We start from the raw sequence: 14,806 nt of genomic DNA on the forward strand, positions 1-14,806 counted from the left end.
CTTTTCTTTTCTTTTCTTTTCTTTTCTTTTCTTTTCTTTTCTTTTCTGTCTCTTCTTCCCTGCCCCCACCTCTCTCTTTCTTACTTCAGCAAGACATCTAGTTTCTGTTTAGTTTGGTTTTCCCTCTTTGTACCTCAGCCCAGAATCTGCCTTCAGGCAGAGTGTCTCTTAGGAGCCAAAGTCCTATGATCTGTTGCCCAATGTCTGAGGGAAATTTTTTTTTTTCGCTTCATATGTTTTGTCTGATTTTTAAGTTGTTTACAGGAGTAAAATAATTCTTGTAAGTGGTTAATTCTTCCGGGCAGTAGCAGAAGTTCTATGAATCACAAAATAACTTGCTAATAGACAGTGGTCATGTGAGCAGAAATAAATAGGATTATTTATATTAAAAATTAAATAAGAAGGTTAATAAACAGGCTATAGGACTATTGAATGTCCCATAAAACACTGTCTTGGAAAAGAATTTTTGCAGTTGTCTGTTAAATGAATGGTAAGCGCATGGCCTTGGGGCTGTTACTGTGTGTAGCCTTAACATAGCTTTATGTGCAGGCATGTGAGGTGGATTTGCTTTACCGAGGGCTTGTCAGACTTTACTGCCCGAGCCTTGCGTTCTAACTCTACCTTATGTCCTGATGTTCTCCATTATCCCCTCTGACTGACCCTCCTGCGCCCTCGGTAAACTCTATGAACCCTTCAGCAGTCCTCTATTCAATGGCCAAGCCCGTCACTATTTCAGAACACAGCTTAGGAGCTGGAACACATCTGTGGTTGCTCGCTTGTGAATTTCTGTGTCTAAGTGCCATCCTTGGGATTGGATATGGCAATCTAATATTGTAGTACAGAAGGTCCCTGTACTGGGTATTTGTGGACCAGAGGGTTTCTCAAGGCGTGGTTCCCAAAGCTGTGCTTCTCTGGGTCCCCTCCACTAGGTGATGTGTAGGATGTCTTTTCCAGGGAGCCTCAATCTGGCCCATGATGGGGACAGTTGGCAATGACTGCAGACATTGGTGGTTGTTGAAACTGGTAGGAGAGTGCCAGGCACACTGCCAAACATCTTGTCTGCACAGGATGCTCCAGACAGCAAGACATTACCAGGCCGTAAATTTGTGTCTTTGGTTTACCAAAATGATGGGAAAGACAATATAAAAACCACATCCCCTTCCAGACTATCATGATGTAGGCCGCCCCATGACTTGTGACATTGCCCAGTGCTAGAAGACTAAGTAGGGAATGTCTGGAAAGGAGAGAGAGAGAGAGAGAGAGAGAGAGAGAGAGAGAGAGAGAACCTTTTCACTCGTGGTTCCAACAAAATTAGGATGCGAATAGCCATGCCTTGTTTGCTTCTTGATTTTATATTCCGTCATCTGTCCAGACTGCACAAGAATTCAAAGGCTCGAGGGGAGACAGTGGACTTTAGTTTTCCCGTGACTGCTCTGTCATGAAGCTGGTTAATAATTCAGGAACATAGTAGAGGCCAGTGACTGGGCGACACCTGGTGCTGTATTGTCCACGTCTGAGCACACAAACTCTAAAGATGACATTCTGCACCTGTCTCCATTGTTCTGCCTTAATCATGGCTCTAGTGTTCGGTGACTATTGATTAGGAGTAATTAATATTTGTCCAGATTTCCTCCACAAAGAATCCTGTGGCGGGAGCTTTCAAAAGCACAAAGCCAAGAAATGGCACCCTCTTTCGTTCCCTCTGTTAACCCCAAATCTGTTTTCTCTGTTAAAGAATGGATTTTGATAGCTATTCTTCTGCCCTTTGCTATTTCGGAACATGAGCCAGTTCAAGCCAAATTAGAAATGGCTAGTTCAAGCCAAATTAGAATATACAAATTCAGGTTTATAGAGGCAGCTCTGGGGCTGGTTCATGGATCTCAAAGGCAGAGATCCATGAAGTCCCCATTTATGGGGAGGGGAGGGGTGAAGGGGCATGCTCTGGGGGAGAGGAAGCCCCACCCCAGGGCTGGAAAGTTCAAGGTAGAGGGAGGTGTATTCCAGCCATGCCCTGTAGGGACTGAGGGATGCCGGGAGAACCTGGAGACCAGGTCCACTTTGGCAAATGGGTGCCTAGGCTGCTTGTCCTGGATCTGAATCCCAACGGATTGGTTTTAAAAACTAGAGATAAGACCCAAGCGTGTCCAGCCTGTGACCCATGGACCACAGGCGCCACCTTCTTCTCTCTCTCCCTCCCCTTCCTCTCATCCTCATCTTGCTTTGTAGCCAGGCTGGCCAACTCTTGCGCAGCCTCCGGAGCACTGAGATTACAGGAGTCTGCCTTGGCTTCTTTTCAGCTCGCAGTATCCATATTACGAGTATTTTCTGAGAGAAATAACGCCTCCTCATGCAGTTTCTCAGGCCCTCTCCCTGAGACCCGACTAGCCCTTGGCACCTCAGTCATTCTGACAATTTAAAAACCAGTACGAGCTCTGGGCAATCCAGCTGTCTGGACATGGAAGGCTCTTCCACACCCTGAGAGACGAGAGACAACATGGGCACTCCACCCAGAATGACCTAGAACTGAACAGAGCCTAAGTCAGGAGCTGTGTGGAAAGAGCTTAGGACACGAGTTTAGGGGAGAGAAAAGGGGAAGATGCACCGTATGACTAAAAAGTGGATTTTTTTTAAAGAGCTTGACCGTTAAATAGCTCTGGAATGTGCAGAGCTTTTTACCTAGAGATTAGGAAATGAACTTTATCTCTGCTTCGAAAGTATCCATTACAATGAGTTTTAAATATATTTATTAAGATATTTTCTAGTTTAAGGTCCTGTGGTATTTATAAGAATGCACGTGATAGAATGTAGCAGTGTATCATTAAGACAGTGAACACATTTTAAGCCTGTGTGTGCATGTTTGTTAGCTGGTCCAACTGCTTTCCTCCAGGGCCCGGCGTGGGAGCACTTGGAGCACTGATTGCCCTCTGCTGGTGAACCAGAATCAACACACTGTACGACCCGAGACGCCCACTCTTGAGCGTGTGGTACCTACCCACCAGCACCAAGGGGCCAGCTGAAGAATGTCTGGTGTTCAAATACGCCCGATGAAGGAGTCTAGTGAAACAACTCTTCGCTTGTCCTTGAACCCCCTTATCACCCTGGATTTGGAGTCTGGAGGCTGCTCTGAGATGGGGCCTCTGACGGGAAGGTTTGACTTGTTTCTGAGCATTAGTGAAAAGTCAGCTTCCTTGCCTTGGAGTAGCCAAGCCTGAGTAGGTGCCCAGAGAGGAAGCCTGTTGTGGTGACATGGAGCCGGAAATCAACTGCTCTGAATTTTGCGACAGTTTTCCTGGCCGGGAGCTGGATAGGAGACCCCTTCATGATCTTTGCAAGACAACCATTGTAAGTGAGCAGCTACGGACATCAGCGCTACTCAGCGGTGGGGATGGTCGTGGGTCGCGGCGGCGGTAGTGATGGGGATGGTGGAAGGGGAACTGGCTTTGTCAGACAAGCATCGCCCAGCAGCTTTGGAGCTTTCTATAGATCTCTCTCTCCCTCCCATCTCTCTCTCTCTCTCTCTCTCTCTTTCTCTCTCCTCTCTCTGTCTCTGGTTTTTCGAGACAGGTTTCTCTGTGTATCCTTGGCTGTCCTGGAACTCTAGCTGCAGACCAGGCTGGCCTCGAACTAAGACATCCACCTGCCTCTGCTTCCCGAGTGCTGGGATTAAAGGACTGTGCCACCACCACATGGCAGAACCTTCATTCTGAACAGATCCTCTTCTTATTCTTCCTCCAGACCGATTCCCAGCCTGGTAGCACGGACAGCTCTCCACTGTCCCCTGCCCTCTTGGGTGTGGTTTGGACTTTTCTCAGCTGTGGATTACTCCTGGTGCTTTTCTTTCTGGTTTTCACCATTCGCTGCAGGAAGAACAGGTAAGCAGCCTCCTGCCTAGAGTCTTATCTAGGACTGTGAAGCCCAGGGTGCTGCCATCACGTTGGCACCGCCAGCAGCTAGCCAGCGTCCACAGGAACCTTGTCTGCCATACTCTCCACTATGCCTCTAGCATTTAGAAGAGATTGGCATAGGATGGGCGCTCAGGAAACGTGTTTGGTGGTCTTGGAAGGAAGGATGCTTAGATCCAGGTGGTGAATGCTGCCAAGAAAGTAACTGTGAAAAGCCTGTGAATTGGGGTTAGAGAGCTACAAGATTTCTATAATGTAAGCTAGAGCCCGTCAGCAAATGATACAAAGATACATTGTCTCCCATGTGATTTGCTCCCAGTAAACCAGTAGTTGAAAGCATTCAGGGGCAAGTCTTGAAACAAAAGAAACTGGGCTGGGGTTCCTGTCCTCAGCATCACAACACCAGGGGTGGTGATACTTGCCTGTAATCCCAGAGCTGAGGGAGGAAGGTTAGGTCATCCTTAGCTATAGAGAGCTTGATGTAGGCTCCTCCCTCCCAGCCAGTGCGATGGCTCAGTGGGAGGAGCCGTCAAGCCTGATGACCTGATTTTGATCCCTGGGATTCCCACATGGTAGAAGGAAAGAACTTGTTACAAGTTGTCCTCTGATCTACACACACACAAATAAAAATAAGATTTAAACTGCCCACCCCGAAAAAGGAAAGGAAGCCTTAACATGAGAGTTTCAGGACAGCCGGGGCTACTCAGAGAAACCCTGTCTCAAACAAAAAAACAAAAGCAAATAACTGTCTCTGACATGAACTCAGTGGCTGGCTCTTTGACCTCCCCACCCTCGAGGGAGGAGCAGCCTTGAGAGACCACAAAGGAGGACATTGCAGCCAGTCCTGAAGAGACCTGATAAGCTAAGGTCAGATGGAAGGGGAGGAGGCCCTCCCCTATCAGTGGACTTAGAGAGGGACAGGGAGGAGATGAGGGAGAGGGCTACAGCTGGGATACAAAGTAAATAAACTGTAATTAATATAAAAAATAAAAATGTAATAAAAAAAGTAAATAACTAAATAAAATCCCTCACTTGTTGAAGAAAGCACCAACTCTAGAGTACATTTTAAATTTCAGCGACAACATTGTCTGTTGAGGATAAATACCATAGAACACACATCTTGAGATGTTAGACTACAAAAGTGATCTGTGATCCTGGATACGAAGCAGCATGTTTTAATGAGGATTGGCGCTTTAATTGGGAGAGTTAGTAGTTTTGTTAGGATTGGCTAAAGTTAAATATAGTTTAAATGTTATGCTTTCAAGGATGACCTAGTGTTTTTCTTCTGACAAAGACCCATACTTTTTTATATGTTAATTTTCACAATGGGAGAGTTTTCAAACATTGGAGTAAAGATGACTGAAAGGTTAAGAGCTCTGGTTGCTCATCCAGATAACACAGATTTGATTCCTGGCTCCTACATGTCAGCTCACATCCTGCTGTAACTCCAGTTCCACTGACCCAATGCCCTCTCTCTGGCCTCTGAGGGCACCAAGCACACTTGTGGTAGACAGACACGCATGAAGGCAAAACACCCGTACACACATAAAATTAAACTAAATAAACTTAAAAATATCTATCAAGCATTTATACATCCTACTAAAGCAGAAACGCCTGCTGGGTGTGGTGGCTCACGCCTTTAATCCCAGAACTTGGGAGGCAGATGGATTTCTGAGTTCGAGGCCAGCCTGGTCTACAGATCAAGTTCCAGGACAGCCAGGGCTACACAGAGAAACCCTGTCTTGAAAGACAAAAACAGAAAACCAAAAACCAGAAACACCTGTGAGCAGTGCTGAAATAAAAATACCCATATTTCTGTCATTCCACTAAAGATGTTCTGCCTGTCTTCTCTGCAGTGGGAACATGACTTGGCAGAAAGATCATGGGAAGCACTGTAGAGCAAATTACCTTGCATGGTGAAGAAGTTAATGAGATCAGGCATTGAAGATGAAAGAACCCATTCTTTTTTATCTTCTTTTTTAACTTAAACATTTTTAAACTTATTGTTGGTTCTTTGTGAATTTCACATCATGAACCCCAATCCCACTCATCTCCCTCTCCCCACATACCAACCCTCCAGCCTTTAGACCTCTCTCCCAATGGAGGGGGGAAAAATCTCACTGTGGAAGCTGTAGTATGTCACAGTGTCCCACAGTACACACTTTTGTTTATATTTCTTCGCTTGCAAATGTTTTCTTGCAATGACTCGTTGGTCAACGGAGATCCCGTAGTTTTGGATCTGTAGGAACACCCCCCCACCCCTTTGGTGCCCTCCAGAAGTTCATCAATGGGGTAGATGTTGGTGTGGACCAATTCAAAGCCCTGGATCTGAGCCTGAGAGGTATCTGAGCTGGTCAGCACCCTCCTCCCACTTTCATACCCTCTGGGCCAGCTCACCAGCAACCCCCACAGCCAGAGTCAGCTGAAAGAACCCATTTTTACAAGTGCCTCACAGAACAATAAAATTTGTTCAAAGGAGCAACACCACAGTTGGATAATCCACTTCATTTTAGTTCTGAGGGTGTGTGTGTGTGTGTATCTGTGTCTGTGTGTCTGTAAGTGATTACACATAAATGCCACAGGAAGAAAAGTATGTTACTGGAACAAAAACAAAAATGATGTAATGATTAGGTTTAGTTGTATAGGTTGCATTTTTATTTTAAATTAAAATGAATGTAGCCTACAATAGAAAAGCAGTACAGACCTAGAAAATTTGTCCTGACTGCTGCTCGTATAGCCCTCCACCTAAGCATAGCAGACTCCCATTCTTTATAAGAACACATAGAACATTTACCAGGCCTAGGAAGATTCTAAGTTCTATACAAAGTTGTACTGAATTTTTAAAAAAGATTTACTTATTGTATATACAGTGTCCTGCCTGTATATATACAGGCAGGCCAGAAGAGGGCACCTGATATCATTACAGATAGTTGTAAGCCGCCACGTGGTTGCTGGGAATTGAACTGAGGACCTTTAGAAGAGCAGCCAGTGCTCTTAACCTCTGAGCCATCTCTCTAGCCCAGCTGTATTGAATTTAATATGAGGTATGGTGGCTCATCCTTCCAACCTCAGCAAAATAATCCAGAGCCAGAGTAGAACAAGTTTGAGGCTAGCCTGGGCCATATAGCAAGCTCTGGAACAGCTTAGACCCTGTCTGAAAAACAAAACAAATGAAACCAGGAGGAAGGAAGGAAGGAAGGAAGGAAGGAAGGAAGGAAGGAAGGAAGGAAGAAAGAAAGGTTCATACAGAGTATGTTCACTAAATATAATGGGATTAAATTGAACTCATAAAATCCTAAAATACACAGAATCTACTTAGAACACTTTAATAAAAACCATCCTCAGCAGGGCGTGGTGTCACACACCTGTAATTCAAGCACTCAGGGAGGCAGAGGCAGGCGGGATAGCTGGGAGTATCGAGGACTACAAAGCGAGTCCAAGGCTACACAGAGAAAGCCTGTCTCAAAAAACCAAAAATAAATAAATAAAAGACAAAGTAAAAATAGAAAGTCTCTTGGACAGATGGAAAATGAACACGCACCACACACATATGCAACCGCGTGTATGCATGCATTTGTGTCCTGTTATGTCTAGAAAACACCGTTCCCCTGAAATAATCTACCACCACTGGCTTTTATAATATTTCTAACCCCTCTTAGTCATAGACCTCTGAGCCTTGAGAAGAAAGACATGTAGAGCTGAGCACTCTCCACTCTTGTTTTCTGAATGCTGACCCGTTGTGAACCTCTGTGTGAATTGCCAACCACACAAAGAAGCTTCTCTGATGAAGGCTGGGTGGTGTGTTGATCTTTTGGGTATAGCAGTGAGTCATTGGGAGTCATTTTATTGCTATGTTGGTTTAGCGGAATAATAGTAGTAGCTTTTCCCCAGTGACCCACGACCTATCTAGCCGTAGGTTCTGACCGTCTCAGGGATAGGCTCTGTCTCATAGAGTGGGCCTCAGGTCCTCTTTTTCCTAAAGCGATTGGTTATACTCATAGCATTTGTGCCACCGTTGCACAAGGGAGCATGTCTTGTCATAAAGGTCAGTATTGCAGCTCACAGAATTCATAGTTAGGTGAGCTTGATAATTGCTTTCTCCCATGGTAGCATGAACTCCCAGCACCATGAAAGGTAACCAGTTAGCATAAAGCTTATAGTTAAGTACCAGTTAGATTTCTCCATGTTCAGTGGTTCAAATAAATGATGTCTTTAGCAATGGGGGCCCTTAAAAAGTACTTACTTCTAAAAAACAAACAAGCAAACAAAATTAAGATGACTTCATTCTTAGATAATCTGATTATATAGCATAGTCAAAGCAATCTATGTTTAAAACCAACTCAATTACAGTTACATTTCCCTCTTTACATATATCGGCAAGCTGATTTATATGAAGTACCTAGAACACCCAACACAGATTTCAAAAGGCATAAAATCACTAGGAACCATCTGATTTCAGGACTTACTACAAAAACACACGGTAATAACGTCAGTCTGGGACTGGCAAAGACAGACGTGTATTTGTTGTTCTCCAGATTTCAGCAGGGGCCTGGATTTCAGCTTCTAGAAGGAAAACGGGTTTCCATTTTTCTCGGGAGCTGCTTAGACAGGCGAGGCCGACACAACACGCCAGATGTGGAAAGGCTTTCCACAGAGTGTGACAGTTTAGCTCTTGTAGAATGAAATCACCAGTGGCAATGGAAACTCCAGCGTTCCAAAGCCTATGGTGGCGATACCAAAGTGTTACAGCCCTTGGTTAAACTGCTGTGCTGAACACAGCAGAGGTGCTGGTGAAAGCCCATGCCTGGTGAGCTTGCAGCCAAGACACAGGCCTGTCGAGGCCCAGGCTCAGTGGGCCAGAGGGCAGGCCCGGCAGGAGATAAATGATGAAGCTCAGGCAGCCATGGTGGAAGGCTGAGCACACAACAAGCCAGCATGTTTATTTGAAAGCAGGGATTTATAAACCCTGGGCAGTGGGAGGGACTTGGAGGATGAAGGTGTTTGATTCCCTGGGCTCAGGGGGTGCTTGATTTGCATGAAGTGGTGCAGTGCCTCGTTTTACAGGTAGTAGCACAGTCCTATCACAAGAAGGAGAACACAGTAATTAATTATCCTATGGGTGCGAGAACCTCCAAATACAATTGAAGGTCACTGCTGAAGATTGAGATCCTTAGCAGGGCAGGGCATTTCTAGGAATGGATAACTAGCTGAACTGGTTTTCTTATCAGTACTTGGTCTGGCCTGTAATCTTTCCTGAAGGCTATGTGAGGGCTTACAAAATCTGGGGTCATCCAGTTTGGGGGGGGGGCTTAAAAACCTCGATGAGGAAAGGGAGTCCATCATCATAGACTGAGCACAAATAAATGGCTTTTTGGAGATGTCAGACTTCAGCCCAATCCAGCAAAGCCCCACATACGTTGACACAACGCACTCACAGAAGTAAACACACGGATACCAAGAGCAAAGGCAAAGCAAAGGCAATTTCATGGGAAAGTTCAGTCTTTTCAATAAACGGCACTGGGAAAACTGGACACCCACATCCAAGAATTACCTTTTGAACATGTAACATGTTCAAAAATAAAATCCCAAACTGTGATGTTTATTTCAAAGTAATAGGAAAAAAATGTTGTGATCTTGGGAAATATTCATTGAATAAAATATCAAAAGTATAACCCACAAAAGAAAATGTTGAAAGATTCGGCTCCAAAAAAATGAAATAACAACTTATCTTCCAAAGAGAATCTTGAGAGAATAAAAAGAAAGCCATGGATAGGAGTTAAATATTTATAAATCTGATAAAAGACACTTCTATTTGTGTGTGTTGGCAGACACTAGTGGTGAGAGTGTATTGTAGTGAAACTATTGTGAAAAATTCATCAGCCAGTTCCTTTCAAAATTTAGTTTTACCCAGCCATCTTACTCTTGAGTTTTTACTTAAGAGAAATTAATCTATGTCTATAGAAAAACTTATAATCACTGTTCATAGCAACTATATTATAATAGCCAAAATCTGAAAATAGCACAAATATTCGTCAATAAATGAATACAGAAACAAATTACTGTATGTTCATGTGATAGGATACTATTCAGCAATAAAAAAGAATCAATTACTGACTTGGAAAAATATAGATACATAGGAAAATAATTATACCGAGTAAAAGAGACAAGGCAAAAAGGTTTTATAATTCCAATTACACAAAATTCTAGAGAACTAATCTATTGCTGACTAACTTGTACTAACAGAAGAGTCAACCGTTGACTGCAAGTGGGTGAGGTTGGCAAAAAGAGACAGGAATGAGGAATTACAAAAGGTCATGTAAGAAACTTAAAGAGCTATGAATGTCCATTACCTTGATTGCAGTGACACATGTGTGAGAAAGTTTGTACTGGGGCTGAGGAGATGGCTCACTGGCTGCTCTTCTAGGGACTCAGGTTCATTTCCCAGCACCAACCATCTTGTGATTCCAGCCTCGGGGGTTCTGATGCCCTCTTCTGGCCTCTGTAGGCACCGCACACCCATGGTGCACAGATGTATGTTCAGGCAAACATTCATACACATAAAATAAAAATAAATGCTATAAAAAATTCTTACGTTTCTGAGAAAGCTCTCACAGGGAGTAAAGCATATAATATCTGGTATATTTTTCTAAAGGGCTTGCTAAGGATCTTAAAAGCATCTAATAACTTTACATGATATTAATAACAGACATAGAAAAATTTCCTTAGATTCTTCATGAACTTATTATTAAGAATATTCCTTTAATAATATTCTTATTAAACTGTAAGGATCACACTCACTTAGGTCTTGAAACTGCTGAATATTTCAGGCCCCAAAGGAAGCCTGCTCTGACACGTACAAAATAGGGCTCACGTTGTATGTTCTATATTAAGCAAACATTGTTCAATAAAGGCTTGTATTCTGATGCCTTATTTCACTATTACTAGATGAAAGTTATAGATGATAGACTGACATCTTGTTGTCTCTCAGACACTGAAATTCCCATCAGAGTCTTCAGTAAAATGCCGCTGCCTGAGAAATATGAGTTATAAGAATGTGTAGACTGTAGGTATCTACTTGCAACTTACAACTTAACCTGTTACTGTTTCGTGAATGTTAGCAAAAGACAAATAAAACAAGACTATCTTTGAAGCACCAGCTCAACTCCCAAATAATAATACGGAGAACTATTATATTTATTATAAACTTGGGCATTATAGTTGGGCCGAGTCTCAGCTTTTCTAACCTGACAGTACCGGCCTGGCCTACATCCAGCCACATGGCTCATTACCTCTCAGTCTTAGTCCCAGCATTTGTTTCTTCCTCTGTGTCTGGATGGTGCCTCTAATTCCCTCCCAGAGTTCCTATCTCTGCCTCGAAGTTCCGCCTATCTCTCCTGCATTGGCTATTGGCCATTAAGCTTAAGCTCTTTATTCAACCAATCGGAAAGTGTTGGAAGGAGTGTTTACAAAATGTAATGCAGAACAATACCAGAGTCAGGCCTGCAATCAGATCTCTGCCTGTACAAAGATCAGCATTTGAATAATATAAAGGCGATCTTTGCACAGTGCACAAAAAGATCACCCCAACACAGAAAAGTCCCCTGGTTTGGAGCCAAGGTAGTCAACACTCTTGACAAAAACAGCAGGCAGCTTCCTGTCAGACTTGTGGGCTCCCAAAACAATGAAGGACCTGTGGACACAGTCTTCATCGCGAGAGAACAGTGAAGAGCCCGTGATGGATGCTTGCATAGCCAGTAAGTTACCTTTCACGGAGAGGGACACTTGGTATAGAGGATTCGCTGCCTTTTCAATAAATTATAAATAAGCTTGGTGTGCTTGTGTGTGTGTGTGAGAGAGAGACAGAGACAAAGACAGATAATGATGATGATGATGATGATGATACATGATCTTCCAAGGCTGCTCCTGTGTTATACGAGCAGTCCTGAGAAGGGCCTGCAGGCACTTGTGTCTTGCCGTACTCAGCAAGTATATACAGGGCTGTTCCTGCGTTCAACTCAGAGCTCTGCATAAAGGCGACTTCCATATCTGTGGAAGGGACAGTCAAATGCCCAGGCTAAAGGGGCCCTTCCCTGCGCTGTCCTTGTTCCTCTCCAGCTAGGGCCCTCACGTAGGTGTTCTGACGGCCTCCGGCAGAGCTGAATTGCATGCTCTGGTGTGGATTGCTGTGTTTGCCTCCTCTGCCTTCAGATCTGCACCATGGTTCTCAGGCATACTGCCTTATGCCCTTCTTCGACTCTCCGACTCTCTGCCTCCCTGGCTTCCGTGTCATTGATCCTCATTACAAAAGCCCTTACGATTTCTGTGGTTTTTGGAGAAGGCTTTGACTCATCTTTTCTTCATTCTTTCCCTTTCTGAGAGTTTTTATTATCATCTAGGTGTGGGTGTTATTATTATATTGGATAAGAAACATTTAGTGAGCGGAATACTTATGTACCCAGAATGCTGTGTAAAATGTGATTTATGGGTTTCTGAGACCTTGAAATTTATCCGTCCCTGGGTACAGAAACATGAGCAAGTCGAGGTACATTCTGTTTAAATTAAAAAAAAAAAAAAAAAAAAGGCTTTGAGGCAGAAGTGGGGTTAGTGGGGGAGGGAGAGGACCAGCCAGCAGAGTTAGGGACTGGGGAAGGGTCAACAAAAACAGGAAATGTATAAAAATGCTGTAAATGGAATCCAACGCCTTGTACACTGATTTTGAAGAAATTAATTTTAAAATCTGATTTTGAAATCTAATGCCTTGCTGCTGGGAGGGATCTGTGTTGTTTTCATATTGATTTTTTCCAGGCCTGTCATCTTTGCGGTTTGATTCATTGGAGCTGAAAGCAAGGTGACGGGAAGGACGGGCTAGCAATACCGGTCGCTTTTGGTGGAGAGAAAGCTTGCAGGCTGGCGTTCTGGGATCACCGCCGTAGTCTTTGCCTTGGCGACTGCTGACCAAGTCAGAAGAAGGGGAAGCGGTCCGTCCTAGAACAAACACTGACCATGTAGCTCAAGTTAGGATGATACTGCAGGGTCAGGGGCTGGATGAGGGACCAGGGTGCCAGGCTCTCCCACCACATGAAGTTTAAGGTTCATAGAAGGAAAACATTGTTTGGGTTGCTGTTTCCAAGGGATTGGGTATCGAGCTAAAAATAGGTGTAGTATCATGAGGTTCGATGCCACTGGCGTGTGGAAACAAGGCAGGAAAAGGGTCACAGAACAAAAGGGAGGTGGTAGAGAGGAAGGTCCTTCTTGGGCCCTGCCTGTGGAGTGGCGGATGGGTGTGTGGAGGTTAATGAGGTAAGAGGGTCAGTGCATAAGCATGGTCTCAGCCCAGGGCTTTGGTGCTCTTTCGCCATCTGGCAGACAAGCCCAGAGGGATATTAGGCCTAGATGAACTGCTCACACCATTCCTCACGCTATGGACTCACATAACTTAGTAAGGCATAGTGGCTCAAGCCTTAGGGGTCAGAAGCAGGAGCGTCATGAGTTCAAGACCAGCCTGGGCTACATAGTAAAATTCCTGTCTTAGAAAACCAAAAATAAATAAACAACTAAAATAGAACTAGATAGATACGTGGGCTGGCCAGATAACTAAGTGGTAAGGCGCTTGCCTCCAAGCCTGACCACCTGAGTCCATAGAGTGGAAGGACAGAACTGTCTCTCACAAGCTGTCCTCTGACCCCCATTTGCATGTCACGGCATGTATGCACATGCACACAGACACATAAGCGCATGAGATAGATAGATACATAGACAGATGGATGATATAAGAAGATAAATAGATAAGCAAACAGCTGACCACAGCTGTCATTACCCTTTTACAGCGGATGGTGAGCCACTTACTGAATTGGGAGGAGGAAGTTTGAACTTTCTTACCAAATAATAAGAGATCCTTGAAACTTAAAAAAAATTTTTTTCTTTAAAGACTTGTTCTTATGTTCATTGCTGTTTTGCCTGTATGTATGTCTGTGCATCATGTGGATGCAGTGCCCTCAGAGGCCAGAAGAGGACGCCAGATACCCTGAAACTGGGGTTACAGGCAGCTATGAGCAGCCATGCAGACGCTGGGAATCAAACCCTAGTCTAGTCCTCTTAACCACTGAGTCATCTCTCCAGCCCCTCTTCTTGAAATGTTAATATCTACCCATCTATCTATCTATCTATCTATCTATCTATCTATCTATCTATCTATCTATCTATCTATCACTGGTACTGAAGGTAGAGCTCAGGGTCTTTTTCACAGTAGTCAATTAGTCTCCCATTGGCCACACCCCAGCTCCTGAGTGTTTTAATCTTTGCTCTCCATTGTACCCAGATTCTGCCATTTCCCAAGGGAACACTTTAGCTGGCCTGGACTAAAATCAAGTACAGGGATAAGGATAAGCTCTTGAAAGATAGACAAGTTCTTTCACCTATTTGACTTGGTTTCAGTTCTACCCAGGCTGCGCACAGCAAAGCATCTGCCTTTCATTGGAACCTTTCTCCTTGTGCTCCTCCTTCCCCAAGCCCCAGGCATGACATGGAAGGCTCCAGAGACCCAGCCCTTGCTGGCTGTGGTTCTTCTAAACCATCATCTGAGTCAGGACATCCCACTGAAACCCATCTGTTCTTGATGCACTGTTGACCATGGTGGGCTGTACTTTCAGAAGGCCTTCCTGCAGTCAGGTTCTTACACGGCTGCTTTTTATTTCTAAAAATTATCTACTGGAGGCAGTGTGGGTACACGTCTTTACTCCCAGCTCTTGGGAGGCTAGAAGCAGGCAGTTCTGTGAGTTCAAGGCCAGATTGGTCTATATACAGAATTCTGGGTTATCTGGGACTAGGTAAAGACCCTGTCTTTTAAATAAATAATACACACACACACACACACACACACACACACACACACACACACACACACA

General features: G+C 44.2%; 1 protein-coding gene across 1 annotated transcript in view; it reads left to right on the top strand.

The window, feature by feature from the left end:
- Gpr156 (G protein-coupled receptor 156) overlaps positions 1-14,806 on the top strand; it is a 91,368-nt gene that overhangs the window by 21,956 nt on the left and 54,606 nt on the right. Inside the window, exons 2-3 of the mRNA XM_055624847.1 lie at positions 2,888-3,342; positions 3,736-3,872. Of these exons, the coding sequence (XP_055480822.1) occupies positions 3,247-3,342; positions 3,736-3,872 (233 nt within the window). The 5' untranslated portion in view covers positions 2,888-3,246. The remainder of the gene's footprint in view (positions 1-2,887; positions 3,343-3,735; positions 3,873-14,806) is intronic.

This window comes from Psammomys obesus, unplaced genomic scaffold (genome assembly GCF_907164565.1).
Source record: "Psammomys obesus unplaced genomic scaffold, mPsaObe1.curated_primary_1811, whole genome shotgun sequence".
In the NCBI taxonomy this organism is placed as follows: domain Eukaryota; kingdom Metazoa; phylum Chordata; class Mammalia; order Rodentia; family Muridae; genus Psammomys; species Psammomys obesus.